We start from the raw sequence: 16682 nt of genomic DNA, 5'->3' as shown, positions 1-16682 counted from the left end.
AGTAGGGGTGATTGCCCCTATTGTTGTATGGCTCTTTTTGTGTGATTTATAATATATTATTGTTTGTTCATAACCTGGTGTGGTTGCATTATTGATTTGACCATTTCATTTGCTGGTTCCATTGGGGGTTTCATTATTTGCTTGATTTCAACCAAGGATAACATATCTTTCTGCCGGGGACCCTCTCGGGGTTCGGAGGTCTACCGAGACCAGAGGTAAGGGGAGGACCCCATAACACATCTCTGAGAAAAATTGCGACACAGACAGACAGACCAACAGCTCTCTTGTATAGTAGATATACATAAGCAGTACGCATGTGTTTGTTTCATGCACATAACCCAGATTATTTTTTACTTTGAGAGATCGAGGCAGTGGTTTTTTGCCTATAGACCACCCCAAAAAAGGACGTATCAGAAGGACGTGCTGCATGCTGTGGGGTGGGTACTCTGCTGCGGTATTAATAAACATAAAGATAACACAACCCACCTCTATCTCCCGTCCCAGCTGCTCCCATATGGAACAAGAGCTTCAAGTTAGAATAAAAACTCCCACCTCCCTCAGCTGCTCCTCAGTGGCATCTACGAAACCATAAAATCAATAGAGTAGCTCTTCACTAAAGACTTTTGGGAAGACCGTTTGATTATTCTTCTTCATTCAAGTATTCTTATTAAGAAGAAAATTTACTTCAGAATTTACACAAGAACAGGGGCATTCCTGTGCCAAAGTTCCTCATGTGTATTCATGTCTTGTGATCCTAAAGTGTGTGAGGAACTCATCAAAAAGTCGTTGTGTTATTTGTGCATTCACCTAAAAACCAACTTAATTGCATCTCCCCCCCCTAATAGCCTGGTGTTGGCTTAGCGGGTAGGGCACCAGCTTGGGATCCTAGGATCCTTGGTTCGAATCCCGGTCGATCGCCGAATTAACGCCAGGGGGGTTGACTCAGCCTGTCATCCTTCTGAGGTCGGCAAATTTGAGTACCAGTTCACTGGTAATTCCCTGTTTCACAAGAGGTGACCAACAGGGTTGGTGGCAGGAAGGGCACCCACCCATAAAACATTGCTTCAAAAAGGGGACCAAAGTGCCAAAAAAAGGCCAACCCCTGCTCAGCGGGGGGAAATGGCATCTAAAGGTGGTTCATTGCATCTCCCCCCAAAGAAACAGAAAAATGCCCACGCTGCCAATGATCCTGAGCCTACCCCACTGATCTCCTCGCAACTATTCCCTCACAACAACACAACAACATGCATTTTAAGGCCATTTTCCCTGCTAGAGTGGGGGTTAGCCTTGCGGTCCCCATGACAATCTTCTCCATTTTGCCCTATTTTCTGCATCTCTACTTGTTAACCCCCTTGCCCGCATTTCTTCTTCCACCATCTTTAGCCAAGTCTTTCTCGGTCTTCCCCGTCCTCTACTTCCTTCTACATTCATTTCCATCACTCTTCTCAACCAGTCACTTTCATCCTTCCTCAACACATGACCAAACCATCTCAACCTGTTCCTCTTCACAGCATCAATCACAGGCTCTATTCCCATCATCTTTCGCAATTCATCATTTGTCTTCCTCTCTCTCAACGATACTCCGCACATCCACCGAACCATTAGCATTTCCACCCTTTCCAGCCTTTGTTGCTGCTCTGCATTCATGACCCATGTCTCGCTCCCATAAATCATAACACTTCTCACGCATGCAGCATACACCTTTCCCTTCAGCTTCAACGACACTCCCCTCCTCATCAGCACGCCACTCAGTTCCCAAAACGTCTTCCATGCACATCTCACTCTAGCAACCGTTGCCGAGTCTGATCCACCTTCGCCATTCAGCCTTTCTCCGATGCAGCAAAATGTTTTCACACCTTCCAGCTTCATGCCGTCTCCAAGATCCAACTCAACATTTCCTCCATCTGCATCTTCCTCATCTGCATCTCCTTCACCTCAAACTCACCACTGTTCCCGTCCTTCCAGCTGTGTGCGCTCTTTTGTACATTGCCATCACTACTCTGATCAACCATTCCTCCACTTCTAACTTCCTCAATGCCCATTGCAATACTTCGCGTGGAACCCTATCGAATGCTTTCTCCAGATCAACAAACCCAAGAAACAACTTCTTACTCTTCTCCATGTACTTCTCCTGCAACTGCCTCACAATAAAGAGCACGTCTGTCGTTCCTCTTCCTGGCATAAATCCAAACTGCATTTCGTCGATCTTCACCTTCTTCCTTATCCTCTTCTCCAACACCCTTTCCAATACCTTCATTCCATGCTCCAATAACTTTATCGCTCGGTACGGCAACTCTTCCCTCCCCCTGTAATATTAATTTGATGAACTTCTGGATGGAATTTATGTGGTGTTGATGATGTGGTGGTCCAAAATCCTTTTGCATACTTGTGATTTACAGTCATCACTTGGAAACCTTCAAAATAATCTGTTTCGAGCAACAAAAATCAATATGGTTGTATACAAAGTTCAAAACTCAAGATTGTCAATTCCATGCAACATTTTCTTGTACTACTAGCTTTACCCAATGCAAACTAATAGCAAAAGCCATGGCTAGAGTTTGCCAATAATGTAACCAGGCTAAGTGACATTATTATCTTCCAGGGTGAGATCGAAAAATAATTGCTTCTATTTCAAATCGACGTCTATGATGCATGATGCTCTACACTTTCTATATACATCTCAGAACTTTATACAAATCCATTAAGTAAGAAATTTGTTATTCCTCAACTACTGCTGAAAGAAGCTTTAGCTTTGAACTGAAATCGACACCAGGTGGAAAATGCTACACACGACTGATAATACCTGTTTGCCCTCATATTTGTGTACAAGGAGTACCAAATGAATTGTGATACGATGTACCATACTCTGTCCAGACAGTTGCTGCTGCCGAAGCACTTTCTTCACAAGGGTTTTACTGGGGTTTTCCCCCCATTGCCTTCCCAGCAGTTGGTATGGCAGGAATTTGGACAATGCACCGGCGATTTATTGCCTACTCTTCGTAAACGACACGGTAGGATCTTTAATGTCCACCAACTAACACCGGCAGACGGGACACCTGTTTAACTTCCATCAGAGGGACGGTACGCACATTGATGATTTACCCAGTTTGTGAAACACCAGGATGATAGTTTATAGCTGGGTCGGGATTCGAACCCAGGCCTGACAGCTTCGAGGCGAGTGTTCGCACCTCGAGGCCGTCCTGCAAGCCCTAACAGATGAATACATCCCAACACTCTTTCGCGTCTTGTGTTGGATCAGCATATGAGCCCATCTTCAGCCTCACATGCCAGTGGGGTTTTGTGAGATGCTCACATTTTCTGGAATTTTGAACTTGCGCAAATCCTAAATGAGGAATTTTCTCATTCTTCACAATGCATTATGATTCGCTCAATATTTGACTCCTGTTGCTCAACTATCACTTGAGACAATTGAACACAAAGTGTTCACAATTATTGTGATTTATCCAAGGGGTGCTTTAGCATAATCTATTTTGTCACATCAGATTGCTTGAAGACCTGTCTGGTTTTAAGTTATGCAACATATCTTAATATCACCAATTTCATGCGATACTGAATTTTTTGTCTCTTATCGCCCATGATGCTTTCAACATAATTAAAATGTTTCCTTGTAAAAGTAAAATCCTTTTGATCACTTGTTTTTAATTCCAACCCATTGTCATTCCAGTTGTTTTTTTCTCTGCAAGATCATTTGCTGCCTCCCATCCATTATTCGTCTTTGTTTGAACATATCCTATACGTCATTGGTAAACATTTGATTGGTACAAACAATGTATTGGTACATTTATCTATACTACAAGAGGGCCGTTTGTCTGTCTGTGCATCGTCATTTTTCTCAGATGGCTGAACGGATCTTCTTTCAGAGGTTCATCAGAGAGTGCCAGGTAGTGTTTTGGGCAAAAAAAGACATATATATATATATATTTCATAATTTGGACAAAATAAGTTCGCTTTTTTGGGGGGGATTTTTAATAATCACTCTATGGTGATTGAACCTTTGTAGCTTTGTGAAAGGTAATATTAAATCACCCAGATTAGTGTGTATGTGTGTAATATCATTAAATATAAATTTTCCTTTTTGGGTGTAGAAAGGGGAGTGTTTTAGGCACTGAAAAAAAAATAGAAAAAATATTATTGATTTCTTCAAAATGCCAACAGGATTAGAACATCACCGGGCAAGGCTAGGTACTCCTGCTAGTTTACTACATGTTTCATTGTAGTAGGTTGTAGATAGCAACGCCCAGGGTAGTACTACCGTTCTGACTTAGGAGCATTAAAGTGGTGCCCGGGACCATCTTACACTCCGTGTGAAGATTGCTGGCCTTATTTTCTGTCTCAAATTAATAGATATCGGGCTAGCTTCAATCTCTTTCTTACAAACAAACATCACAAACTTTTCGTCGTACCCATCATACACATCATAAAACATAATCATACACTTTCCATCATACACGTTTCTTACTCATTCTCACTCACCTTTGCATTCTCTTTTATTTCTCTTTATGCAGCTCTTTTATTTAATGCCTGGCCATGATGAGGACTATATCGTCCATGTGTGGAGCCTTCAACATTAATAACAATAATAAATAAAAGCTTTATAAAAATTGCTCAAAACATTAGGCATTCTTTAGTTTGCTCTGCCTTTTTGTGCAATCTAACAACTTTTCATTGAAATTTCTTCATAACTATCATTCAGCAGCAGAAATTTCCCATAATCTACATTCATCAATTGATACAATGGCAAATACCTCGGTGGGTTGTTTCTGCTCATCTAGCAGGTTCAGTGTGTATGACTCGGCATGGTTTGGAGCAACAGCAACACCTCGCAGAGATACAGACACTGCTCCGAGGAACCTACCAGGGGAAAAGCAAAATCCCGTTAGCATATTTCTGTTGTGTAGAGCAAGCACCCCAGCTTTCTCAGGTACTTTTCCAAATATTTTCTGCTTTTTAGAACCTTTTTGTGCCATTTTAGGTTACACTCTTTATAGTGCATGCATGATCACGATTCCAAAGGGTTTCTGCACATGCACAGAGGGACAAGAGGGATTATTAGTAGTGTAATAATGTTGGTTCTGGGACACCCCAAATCCCCATTCACTTACATGTTAATTTTTCCATTCCCTCATTGCCCCTAAACACCTCTATTTCTCTCACCCTGTTCTTTACGAACCATCTAACCTTTTGACATGTTATCCTTATTCATTAGACCACTTAAACAATGGTCCTTCTGTGTGAACCTGTGATCCTTCTGACCTTATGGACCTTTTCACCTTTTACTCTTAATATCATCTGGTGAATCATCTTTGACCCACTCAAACAACGACCCTACAAATATTTGTTTATGTGTGGGAAATAATTTAATTTTCCTACAACTCTCCTCACCGTCTAATACATTAACAAAAAATATGTTTGAGTTTGGTTCTTTCTCAAGATATTTTAACTGAGCTAAAATAAAATGATAAACCTCCCTCAATGTTATTGTCTGAGAGCCTCCAGTGCCGCCCACTTTTTGGTAAGCTCCGCCCACTTTTTGTTAAGCTCCGCCCACTTTTTTACTAGACCCGCCCACTTTTTTTACTAGGCTCCGCCCACTTTTGTTAAGCCCCCGCCCACTTCTGCTAAGCCCCACCCACTTTGTTAAGTCCCACCCACTTTATAAACTCTTCAGCATTGTATCATTTCCAGGTAATACATTACATCATTTTCAGGGAATTTCCATCATCATTTCCAGTTAAGACACGCCCAGGTTTGCCCAGGGAATTTCCACAGGAAATGACACACACCCAGCCCTTCTTATAAAAGGCACCGACAACACAGGCTTTTTCAAACACGCTTTCTGCTTCACTTGAGAATGGACTACTATGCCGAAATGGAATGGGATAACTTTGCTATTCCTTGGAGTCCTACTACCTGTGTAGAACTCAACCTTCAGATTGATGAACTGGACTCGAACCTCTTATCAATGGAGCTAAGTTTGTTTATTTATTTATTTATTTATTTAATTAATTATTTATTTAATTTCTTTTTTTTTTTTTTTTTTTTTTTGATGAGACTCGTGTAAGAGTTAACAAAGTTTATTTTAATATTCATAGAGCTTGATTTATACAAATAAAAATATTGTATTAAATTAATACATTGTTATTTTCTTTCACAGGAAATTGTATCTGAGATACGAAATGAAAATTCTGCTTTTAACACAACTTGGAATGAAGTTATTTTTTTGTTTGAAGACTTTTTGAACAACCAAGACCCCAAGAACGAGTTCTACCTTGATGATCCAGCCAAAGAGTTATACCTTGTAGATCCACAAAATCCTGAAAAAGAGTTTTACCATGATACTTGTTGTGAGTTATCAAAACAAAACCCACTGAACAAGTTCTACCTTGATGAGTCAGAATACAAGTCATACATTGGAGACCCACAAATTTCTGAAAATTGGGAAACGGGAATTCTCCCTGATGGTCCGCAGTTATACTATGTGAGACACATCATAGAAACCCTAAAAAATTGGGAAACGGGAATTCTCCCTGATGGTCCGCAGTTATACTATGTGAGACACATCATAGAAACCCTAAAAAATTGGGCAAGGAGAGTTCTCCCTGATGGTCCGCAGTTATACTATGTGAGACACATCATAGAAACCCTAAAAAATTGGGAAAGGGAAGTTTTCCCTGATGGTCCGCAGTTATACTATGTGAGACTTATCACGGAAACCCCAAATATTTCTGAAAATTGTGGTTCTACCTTGGAGACTTGGAAAGATGGTTATATTTTTGGAGACTCGGAATGGGGGTTTTGATTTGATGACTCGTAATGTGATACCTATCTTGGAGGCTCAACAGGAATGTGGTTATACCTTGGGAACTTGGAAAGTTGGTTTTATTTTGGAGACTCTACCTGTGGGGTCCATCTTGGAGACTCTTTGCATTCTAAAGCAATGAACAATGTTCTTTGTTTAATGACGCTTGATTTAAGCAATATCAAGAAAGTTCGAGGAAGAAAATGCTGGAAAATTCTTTCTTCCCATTTCTACTTCTTCAAACTTGAAAGCCTTGAAAGACAGAATTGGAGGAAGAGGAGGAAAAAAAAATGAAATACGTATTTAAAAAAGAAGAAAAAAGAAGAAGATTATGTTAGGGTTAGGGTGGGATTTTGAATGTGAGGGTTAGGGATGGGGTTGGGTTAGGGATGGGGTTGGGTTAGGGTGGGATTTTGAATGTGAGGGTTAGGGTTGGGCTTGGGTTAGGGATGGGGTTGGGTTAGGGATGGGATTTTGAATGTGAGGGTTAGGGATGGGTTGGGTTAGGGATGGGGTTGGGGATGGGGTTAGGGATGGGGTTGGGTTAGGGATGGGGTTGGGGTTGGGGTTGGGTTAGGGATGGGGTTGGGTTAGGGATGGGGTTGGGTTAGGGATGGGGTTGGGTTAGGGATGGGGCTGGGTTAGGGATGGGGCTGGGTTAGGGATGGGTTTGGGTTAGGGATGGGTTTGGGTTAGAGATGGGTTTGGGTTAGGGATGGGGTTGGGTTAGGGATGGGGTTGGGTTAGGGATGGGGTTGGGTTAGGGATGGGGTTGGGTTAGGGTTTGTATATTATTATGACTCACTCACACATACACACACACACAAAAGTTAAGCCCAAACTGAAAAGTTGTGGGATTCTGTGTTTGGGGTTCACAGATTTAAAAACGTATCCCCATTATACACACACAAAAGTTAAGCCCCAACTAAAAAGTTGTGGGATTCTGTGTTTGGGGTTCACAGATTTAAAAACGTATCCCCATTACATTTTATTTATTTATTTATTATTTTCAAGGGTATTATCTGCTTACTTGTGTTTTTTGTAATTCTTGCGAGTAAAATGAACCCAAGATTTCTTCTCCATTTAAATCATATAATTTGTAGGTCCAAGGGACTGTATCCATTACATCAATGATTTTAAATAATTCACGAGTCCATTTTTGTGTATAACCTTTCTCAAAATGACTTTTCCATTTGTATATTCTTACAATATCACCAACTTTAAACTTGGGCTTTCTCAAATTAATCTCCTTTTCATATTCTAATTTTGTAAATGTTTCCGATGGTTTTGATTTTGTTGATGAATGAACTGTATTATTGTAATTATCTACAATATCCTGAATTAAATACACCCATTTTTGAGAACCGAGTTGTGTGAATTTTTTATATAGTCTCTCTTTCAAAGTGCGATTAAAACGCTCAATAACAACTGCTTTTCCTTCATTAAAGGTGCTGTATAATTTAATACCCTCCCCTTTAAGAAATTTCATAAATATTTTGTTATAGAACTCTGTTCCCTCATCGGTCCATAACTTTTTTGGTTTCCTTTTATCCCTATCAAATATTAGCTTAAAGGCTAACATTAAAGTATTACCTCTCTTGTTTTTCAACGGAACAACCCAGGCAAATCTACTCCTCAAATCAATAACGGTTAAAGCATACCTGTATCCCCTGTCATTATTCAATTCAATTAAATCAGCGGACCATATGTGGTCGGTGTATTTAGAATAAACTTTCCTTCTTTTAAACTTTGTGATTATAGGTTTTTGTAATTCATTAGCCAAAAGCTCCTCAGTCTTGATAACATCATTGGAGTCTAATAGTTTTTTGAGGGTGAATAACCAAGACCAAGTTTCAATTTGACACTTATCATTTTTTTAACAATAAACCTATCAACTTTCTCTCTCAATGTAGGATTTTGTATCAAAGACAAATTATATAACATTTCTCTGTCTGCTTCATGTTTTTCATCCAATGTAGCGGTTTTCCCATAAGCAATATCATGCTTCATACACACTTCATCAACCCTATTTATAGGTTTAGACTTTAGACCAAGATTTAGGATTGTCAGCCTCATCTAATCTTTTATCTAGGTTTGTTCCAGGACCACAGAACGAATATCCAGGTAGATCTAATTCCCCTGGAATTCCAGTTGTTGTAAATTTACTTCCTGAGAGAAACCTTTGTATGTCTCCTCCTCTTTTAGGAGAGATGAATTGGCACTTTTTAGAGCCACACACTTGACATATTCCTTTTTGATAAACTCTATTATTTTTAGCTTTAACATAAGAGATATTTTTAGATTTAGTTTTCTTTTTACATTTGAGACAATAACTCATATTTATTTATCAGAAAAATTCCGACAGAGGATCAAAACCTTTTTGGTTTTCAACATATACATTTCTATCTTAATTTTTAAAACATAAAGAATCCTAAGGAATGCCTTCACTCTCTCCTCCATTTATTTACAAATAAAACTAACGAAAGTCAATAACACCAACATCATCAACCACATAATCTTTTCCTTCTTATTCTTCTTCTTCTTCTTCACCACTTTCTCGTTTAAATCTCCTCCCTGAAAGTGAAGACATCGACGCCGTTATTCTTGAAAATAATATTTCCATTAGACTTTTCATTTCTTTATTTTCCTCCTCAGTGCGTTGAGTTTGATTTATTTGCTGTAATACCTTCAATCTTTTATTAATCTCACTGATTTCCATCTTTTTATATTTTTCCTCCCTCTCTCTTTGCTGCCTCTCCTCCTTCTCTCTTTTCTCCCTTTCCTCCCTCTCCTCCTTCTCTCTTTTCTCCCTTTCCTCCCTCTCCTTTTTTTCCCTTTCCTCCTTCTCCTTTTTCTCCCTCTCTTCCTTCTCTCTTTTCTCCCTTTCCTCCCTCTCCTTTTTCTCCCTCTCCTTTTTCTCCCTTTCCTCCTTCTCCTTTTTCTCCCTTTCCTCCTTCTTTTTCTCCCTTTCCTCCTTCTCCTCCTTCTCTCTTTCCTCCTTCTCTTCTTTAACTCCTTCCTCATCCCTTGCTACCCTTGAGCTTGAGCCCCAAAGAATATTATACATATACTCATCTGGATTTTGAGATATTCTTGTATCTATAATTATTTTTCTCATAATAGGATACCAATAAGATTTGTTGACGATTTCTAAAAGAGTTTTATATTTCATAACTTTGAGAAGTTCATTTTTATTTAATATTTTAAACAAGTCTCTATTTGTGGGTTTAACAATATCAGTATAAGGCCAGTTTTTAATGACAAAATTCCCATGTATATGCTCCAAATCATAAGGTATGTAATACCGAGCACCCTTTTCTTGTAGGTATCCTTGAATACAAAAATTATAATTCTCTTGTAGTCTTCTTCCTGCCATTTATGTATCAGAAATATATGTGAGATTAATATTATGACAGGTAATACCACCCCATCTTCCCACTACCAAATTGGTTTGTATTCCTTGGCTTTCTATCCTTATCTCATGACCTTCCTTCTTTGTCATGCTAACCATCGCTATACTATCATATATTTTTCTTTTCTTAAAACCATGTATTTGTTGTTTATTAATTGTACTTCCACATAAATCCTTATCTTCACCAAGTGGATAATATTCTTCTTTACGAGACTGATTAAAATCATGTAGGTCTTCTATGTTTATTGAAAAAGACCAATTATACCCTAAATCAGGCATATCATACCCCCATTTATTAATTCGCATATTAACTATATGTCCTTCTTTATAAAATTCAATTGCAAGCAGGTAGTTAAATTCAATGAGGAAAGGTGTATGGTCAGTATAACCAGGTGTTGTGGTTGTAAATTTTACTTGTTTAACAAAACGTGCCGTTTTCTTTAAAAATATATATTGTGATAAATCACTTAATCTAATTAAGTCATTCGCATCTGTAGGGTTTGGATAATTGATTAATTTATAAGTATTCTTCATATTAATATTTTTACTTACACTATATTTTTGTCGTTCGGCCTGTGCCTTTGTATAATAATTTGATAAATCAATATCCTGAGAGGATTTTCCAAAGATAGAACCATCTTTTCCAACATAAGTCATTTATATTAGATTAAAAATGATATCATAAAAATTTTCATTATTGTTGAGTTGAAATAATACATATAAACATAATTGACCACAACATTTAGAATTAATTTCTTGAACTTGAAATGTTTGATAAACACCATTCTGTAAGAATTGTATTACTTCAACAGGTGGTGGCATACCATAACTATCAAAATAATATTTATCCTGACTATTATGAATACAAACCCAATGAGAACCATCCTGTGTGTCTAAATTCATAATAATATTCTTTGTATTCTTATTTATATGTATTAATTCATCTCTCATACAAATAACCACATTATCAATTTTTAGTGTTTTACAATACTTAGCTAGTTCTATATTTGACGTTGTATTCTTTCCAAATTGTTTAAACCATTTATCCATTTATTTATGAGAAAGATACAATCCATTACCCCCGTTTATTTAGTTTAACACCCGCTTGAGCGATAGAGGAAAGCATATCTCCAACCAACAATCTAGCTTTATCAGGTAGACTTTCAAGTTTTTGAGCAAAATCTACAATTACACCACTTCCACTAATTTGTTTCTCCAACTCCTTGTTATGTCTTTCCAATTCTTTTTGAGCTTTTAGTTGTGCCTTCCTTTCGTTAGCAGTTTTTACCGCTGCTGAAATACCACCAGTCAATGCTCCCACCGCACTTAAACCAGCAAATAAAGGAATTAGAAATGGGAGAAATCCTCCTCTTGACTCGTCTATTGAATATTTCTTTAACATAGGTTTCGTCATTTTAATTTTAAGAGATCCAACATCATTTAGTGTTTTTACTTGTGTGTGTGTGAGTAAAACATCAATTCTTACAGCTCCTTTTCTTTGAATTGTATTAACATTAATAATACAAGGCTTTTGATTTTGAATACAAGATGTTAATTTATTAAGATTGATTTGATTAACATATACCCCAACCATTTATTTATGAGAAAAAACCTATGTGATATTAATCATAACACCATTATCTGTATTAATCTGTAATTCTGTTTCCTCCAAAAGCAAACAATATGCATTAACCTCTTCACTCTCCCCTCTTTCAATGTATAGAGAAGTATCCACTCGATTAGACTTTATAGTTTCCTTTTGAGAACTCAGGTCAATTGCATAGATTGTATAAAGTTTTTGAAACGCAACCATATCCAAAATAGGATCATTATTACCATTACTTTCACACACCTTTTGGTAGGACTTGTAGGCTTCCGCATAATCATTTTTTTCCCAATCAATTTCCAATCTATCTCGCGGATAAAATGTGCCATCAAGAGAAACCCGAAGTTGTTTCACCTTAGCATTATCACTCACCGCATTATTCTTATCAGTGCCTTCATCTCCATCTGGTTTCTTAAAAATGAGCCATAGGTATCGTGGCTTTCCTTGAAGAACACCTAAATTCCAAGTGTAGGTAGTGTGTTCCAGTTTAACGTGTTGACATCTTCTTTTAAGGTATGATACATTTAGTGGTTTCTTTGAGTTAAGTCTTCTATTTAACATCTCTTCCGTTTTAAGATTAGGAGTATATTCACTAATATACCAACACAAATCATTAATAACAAATTTATTATCATCACCAAAAGCATTTTGAGCCCCAAAAAGCAATCTATTTACATTATCATTCCTTTGTAGTTGAAATCTAATTTTAAGCCCATACAAAACTTTATCATAATCACAAAATCCAAATATACCTTTAAGAGGTACTGCTACGGTAAAACTATTCTCTGCTTTTGTTTCATCATTATACATTGACTTCCTTTGACTATAACCGGGGTCAGCATTTGTTCCCGTTGACATATCAGGAATAAAACCTTCAACAGCTCCCTTACCCATTCTATCACTAAACGAATATAGTGTAAATTTCATCATTTCAGATGTAGCAGAGACATAATCAACCGCATCAACCTCTTGTGTTCCAATATACAGGCGGACACTGTCAAACATTTTCCAGAAGAAATCATTTACGAGTGTAGCATTAGTATTATTCGCAGCCTTAGTGAATTTAAATTTACACAGCAAGAAACTATCAGCTATATTCAAGTAAGTTTGTTGATTATTTATTTCAAAACTTTTTGTTCCGTTTGAATTCTAGTCTGTTCCTGTTATAGCATTTACCTTAAAATAGTCTTCCTTTTTAGTGGAGTTTGAAATGATAATCGTATCATCCAAATCATAGATACTATCAATTGCTTCCATACTTGTATTTATATAGCATTAAAATTGTTGAAACCCTGACCCAAGTATTTTAATGATTTTTTGTCGTTCTTGTGAAGATAGTTGAGTTTTACCTTTTTTTATTTCTTTGATTGCTTGTAATTTATGAGACTCCTTTTGAGCATCTTTTATACTCTTTATAGCACCCGCAACTGAACCCACGGCAGAAGCAGTTGAACCAATTAGGTCTTTATGTTTAAGGATGGTTGAACCAATACCCATTAGAGTATCAATTATCCCATCTCCTTTATTTCGAAATTGATGACCTACACCTCGTTGTCTCTTAGGTTTATAGTATCCTCTCCCAAGAAACATACCTTCACCCTTATAGTATGGTGAAAGGTACATGCCCTCCCCTGTAATTATTTTGTATTTTCCCAACTCGTGTTTTCTCACAATAACCATTATTTATTTATTGAAAAACTTCACGTAGGTGAATTCTGATGGATATAATTTCATCATTAAAGGATATCATACGATTATCTTGGTCGGTTATCCTAAAATTTACTCTGTATATGGTTTTTCCTGACACAGGTAAATAGACAAGATTTTTTGGTTCCATATTAAATTTATAACCAATCGGGGTTGAGTATGCACTGAATGAAAATATTGTATTTGTTCTTATTCCATCGTTATAAGCACCATCAATCAAATCACAATGAATTAATACTGAATTTATACCGGAGGATATTTGGATAACATTATCACTGTAAAACGTCCCGTTAGTTTCAATCTTTTTTGAAGAGAAACCCAATAGCTCTCTGAACGAATTTTCAATCGTGAAATCAACTTTATAATTATTTTTAAGCTTAATCGTTGATTTTGAAGTGTGTTTTTGAATATCTATTACCATATTTTTTGGTTCATCACCTTTTTCTTTCATAAGGCGAGAGACTTCTGAAGATATTTGAGAAATCTCGTAAGCTCTGGGTGAAATGGTTATAGTTTTATATCCACTTCCTGGATTATAACTAAACTTGTTGTTTTTCTCTGTGATATTAAAAAGGGTATTGTAAGTTTCCATTGACAACAAAGAAGCCTCATATTCTTTTGTGGGGTCAAGTTGTAGTGGGTAAGGGAATGAAGCTGTGTAATCGCTCGTTGTGAAATTAAAACTAAGAATTGTGCTTCTCATCTTATTTAATATCTAATAAAATATCTTTGTATTGACATTTATTAATTATTTTCATATTCATCAACTGATCTAAAATGGCTGAGGATTCATTAAAACAATTGTTGTTTCCAGCCTTCTTACTACCTAACAACAATAATAGCCTATTAACTAATTGTGATGGGTCATTTGGAAGAAAAGTAACACCTGAACCAAGCTTACTTAAAGCATCAATAATATGTTTCTCCTTCTCATTCTTCTTACTTTTACCAGCAACAGAAACTCCATAATCAAGTGCATTTAGCAACTCAATATATACCCTATCTTCCTCTCTTTCCATATCAAGTGGTTCCTCAAAATATTTTGAACCGCTGAATCCGGGGTTTGTTAGAAGAAACATTAATCTTGGAGTTAATTTAACATTTGGTTGAGTAGAACTCAAGAACATCAATTCATCATTAAATACCAATACCTTTTCTTTCACAAGATGAAACACTGCTGGTTCTTCTGTTGGAATGAGACCTGCTCTGGTTTTTGAATCTGCCAAATATTCATTGTTTTGAAGAGCTTCCACTACATAATTAGGGGGTTGATTTACCTCCTCAAGTTTCTGAAATAATTCTTCATCATTATATTCTAATTTTCCAAGTTCTTGTTTTGTTATCTGACTAAAATCTTTGAGCATTTGAAGTTTTTTCGGAGTAAATTCTACCGTGGGAACTGTAGGGTGTTGAGTTTTTAAAAGCGGCTTAAAAAATTTCTCTTGTTTTCTTTCAAAGGCTTCTTCACCAGTTAGTTTCTGTCTCCGTTTCTTCTTTATCTCTTCCTGTTGTTTTACAACTTTTGAAACCAACTCTTGATGTTCTTTAAACTTTCTTGCTCTTTCTTCAGTATTCATTTTCTGTATTTATTTATTGAAAAATATCATTTAATGAATTGTAAAGGTCAATGGGAAAATTTTCCTTTTCTTCATCATTATAGTAAATGTGTTGAAATAAATCCTTTTCTTTAAATATTTCATCAAATTCTTTATTGGTATTAATAGGAGTTGTTATTTCTTCTTCACTAATACTTGTATCTCTGCTTTTCATACGTTTGCGTTGTCTCCTCATCGATATCAAAACCGAATGATAAAATCTTAACTCCATCACCACACAAATGTTTAATAATTTGTCTCATTCCTTCAGGATTAGTTTCTAAAATCCCAAGACCATTAGATTTTACTTTATTTAACTCACTCTTACAATGTGAATATTTTGTAGAACCAAGAGAGACCTCCTCAAATATTTGACCTTCGTTCCTCAATCGCATATGTTCCTCCATTGAAATGTAGTAATAATCTTTCCCTTCTACTTCTCCTGGTCGCTTTGCTCTGGTTGTAGTACTCACAAAACGAATCATAGGGTGTTTTAAAAAAAAACTTACAATCTTTTCATTTTTACTATTCAAGAGTTTAGATTTATGAAAGTTCTTTCCTGAAGCAGATTTACCCACAAGATTAATAATAATAGTTATCATTTATATATGTAATTATGTTTAAAATAAAAATACATCCTTTAATATCTCATCTTGTTTCACAACATTATATTTATATTTTTCAATCGTGTGTTTCATATAATTTTCAAATTCTTTTTTACTACATAACGTAGAGCAATTATCTCTCCAAAAATTATTTACATCTATTGAATTTAACTTAAACTAGGGCATGCCCGTACTATATATAAGCTAGGACGTGCCCGTACGTGGGTGCCCGTTCCTTGCCAAAAAAAAAAAAAAAAAAAAAATTTGTGTAGGGGTGTGTGTGTGTAAACATCCTAGGGCGTGCCCGTACGTGGGTGCAAAAAAACATGCGTGCAAACAACAACAAAAAAAAACTTTGAAACCACGTGGCAGTAACGACCACAGAACCCCCCCCCCTCTATTTACATGAATGGTTTGGTCCATTCGCAACGACCACAGAACCCCCCCCCCCCTCTATTTACATGCAATGGTTTGGTCCATTCGCAACGCCAAAGCGAACGGCGAACGGCTAAATCGCCATAGCTCGGTAAGTACTTGTCCGATTAATTTCAAACCTTGAAAAGGCACATCCTCGGGTCCCCAGCAATATACCTGGCAAGTTGCAAGTATATCGGACCCGTGGTTGTCGAGAAACAGCGGTCACAGACAAACAAACAAACGTACAAACGTACAAACGTACAAACGTACAAACGTACAAACAAACACACAGAGATTACTGGAATTATAGATAGATAAAATAAAAGTATTGGCATTGTTTCTTATTGAGCGTCGAGGGAGTTGAAAATATGATTGACTAAGATATATACAATTACAAGAAGAATGTCTCCCTCTTGTATAGTAGCTATCCATTACTGTTTGGTTTCTCTCATTAACACAATCATCAAAGATGACGAGGTTCTTTTTTGATTTATCTAATTCTTGAGGTGAAGGTATATCA

General features: G+C 36.7%; 1 protein-coding gene across 2 annotated transcripts in view; it reads right to left on the bottom strand.

Moving 5' to 3' along the window:
* The window catches only part of LOC137423207 (myoferlin), a 213775-nt gene that overhangs the window by 165700 nt on the left and 31393 nt on the right, over positions 1–16682 (bottom strand). For both annotated transcript variants that reach the window (XM_068110102.2, XM_068110103.2), the window contains exon 4: positions 4767–4872. In XM_068110102.2, the coding sequence (XP_067966203.2) occupies positions 4767–4872 (106 nt within the window). The remainder of the gene's footprint in view (positions 1–4766; positions 4873–16682) is intronic.

The sequence above is a fragment of the Myxine glutinosa genome, chromosome 3 (genome assembly GCF_964187855.1).
Source record: "Myxine glutinosa chromosome 3, kmMyxGlut1.1, whole genome shotgun sequence".
Classification (NCBI taxonomy): Eukaryota; Metazoa; Chordata; class Myxini; order Myxiniformes; family Myxinidae; genus Myxine; species Myxine glutinosa.
This window is presented reverse-complemented; position numbering and strand designations above follow the sequence as displayed.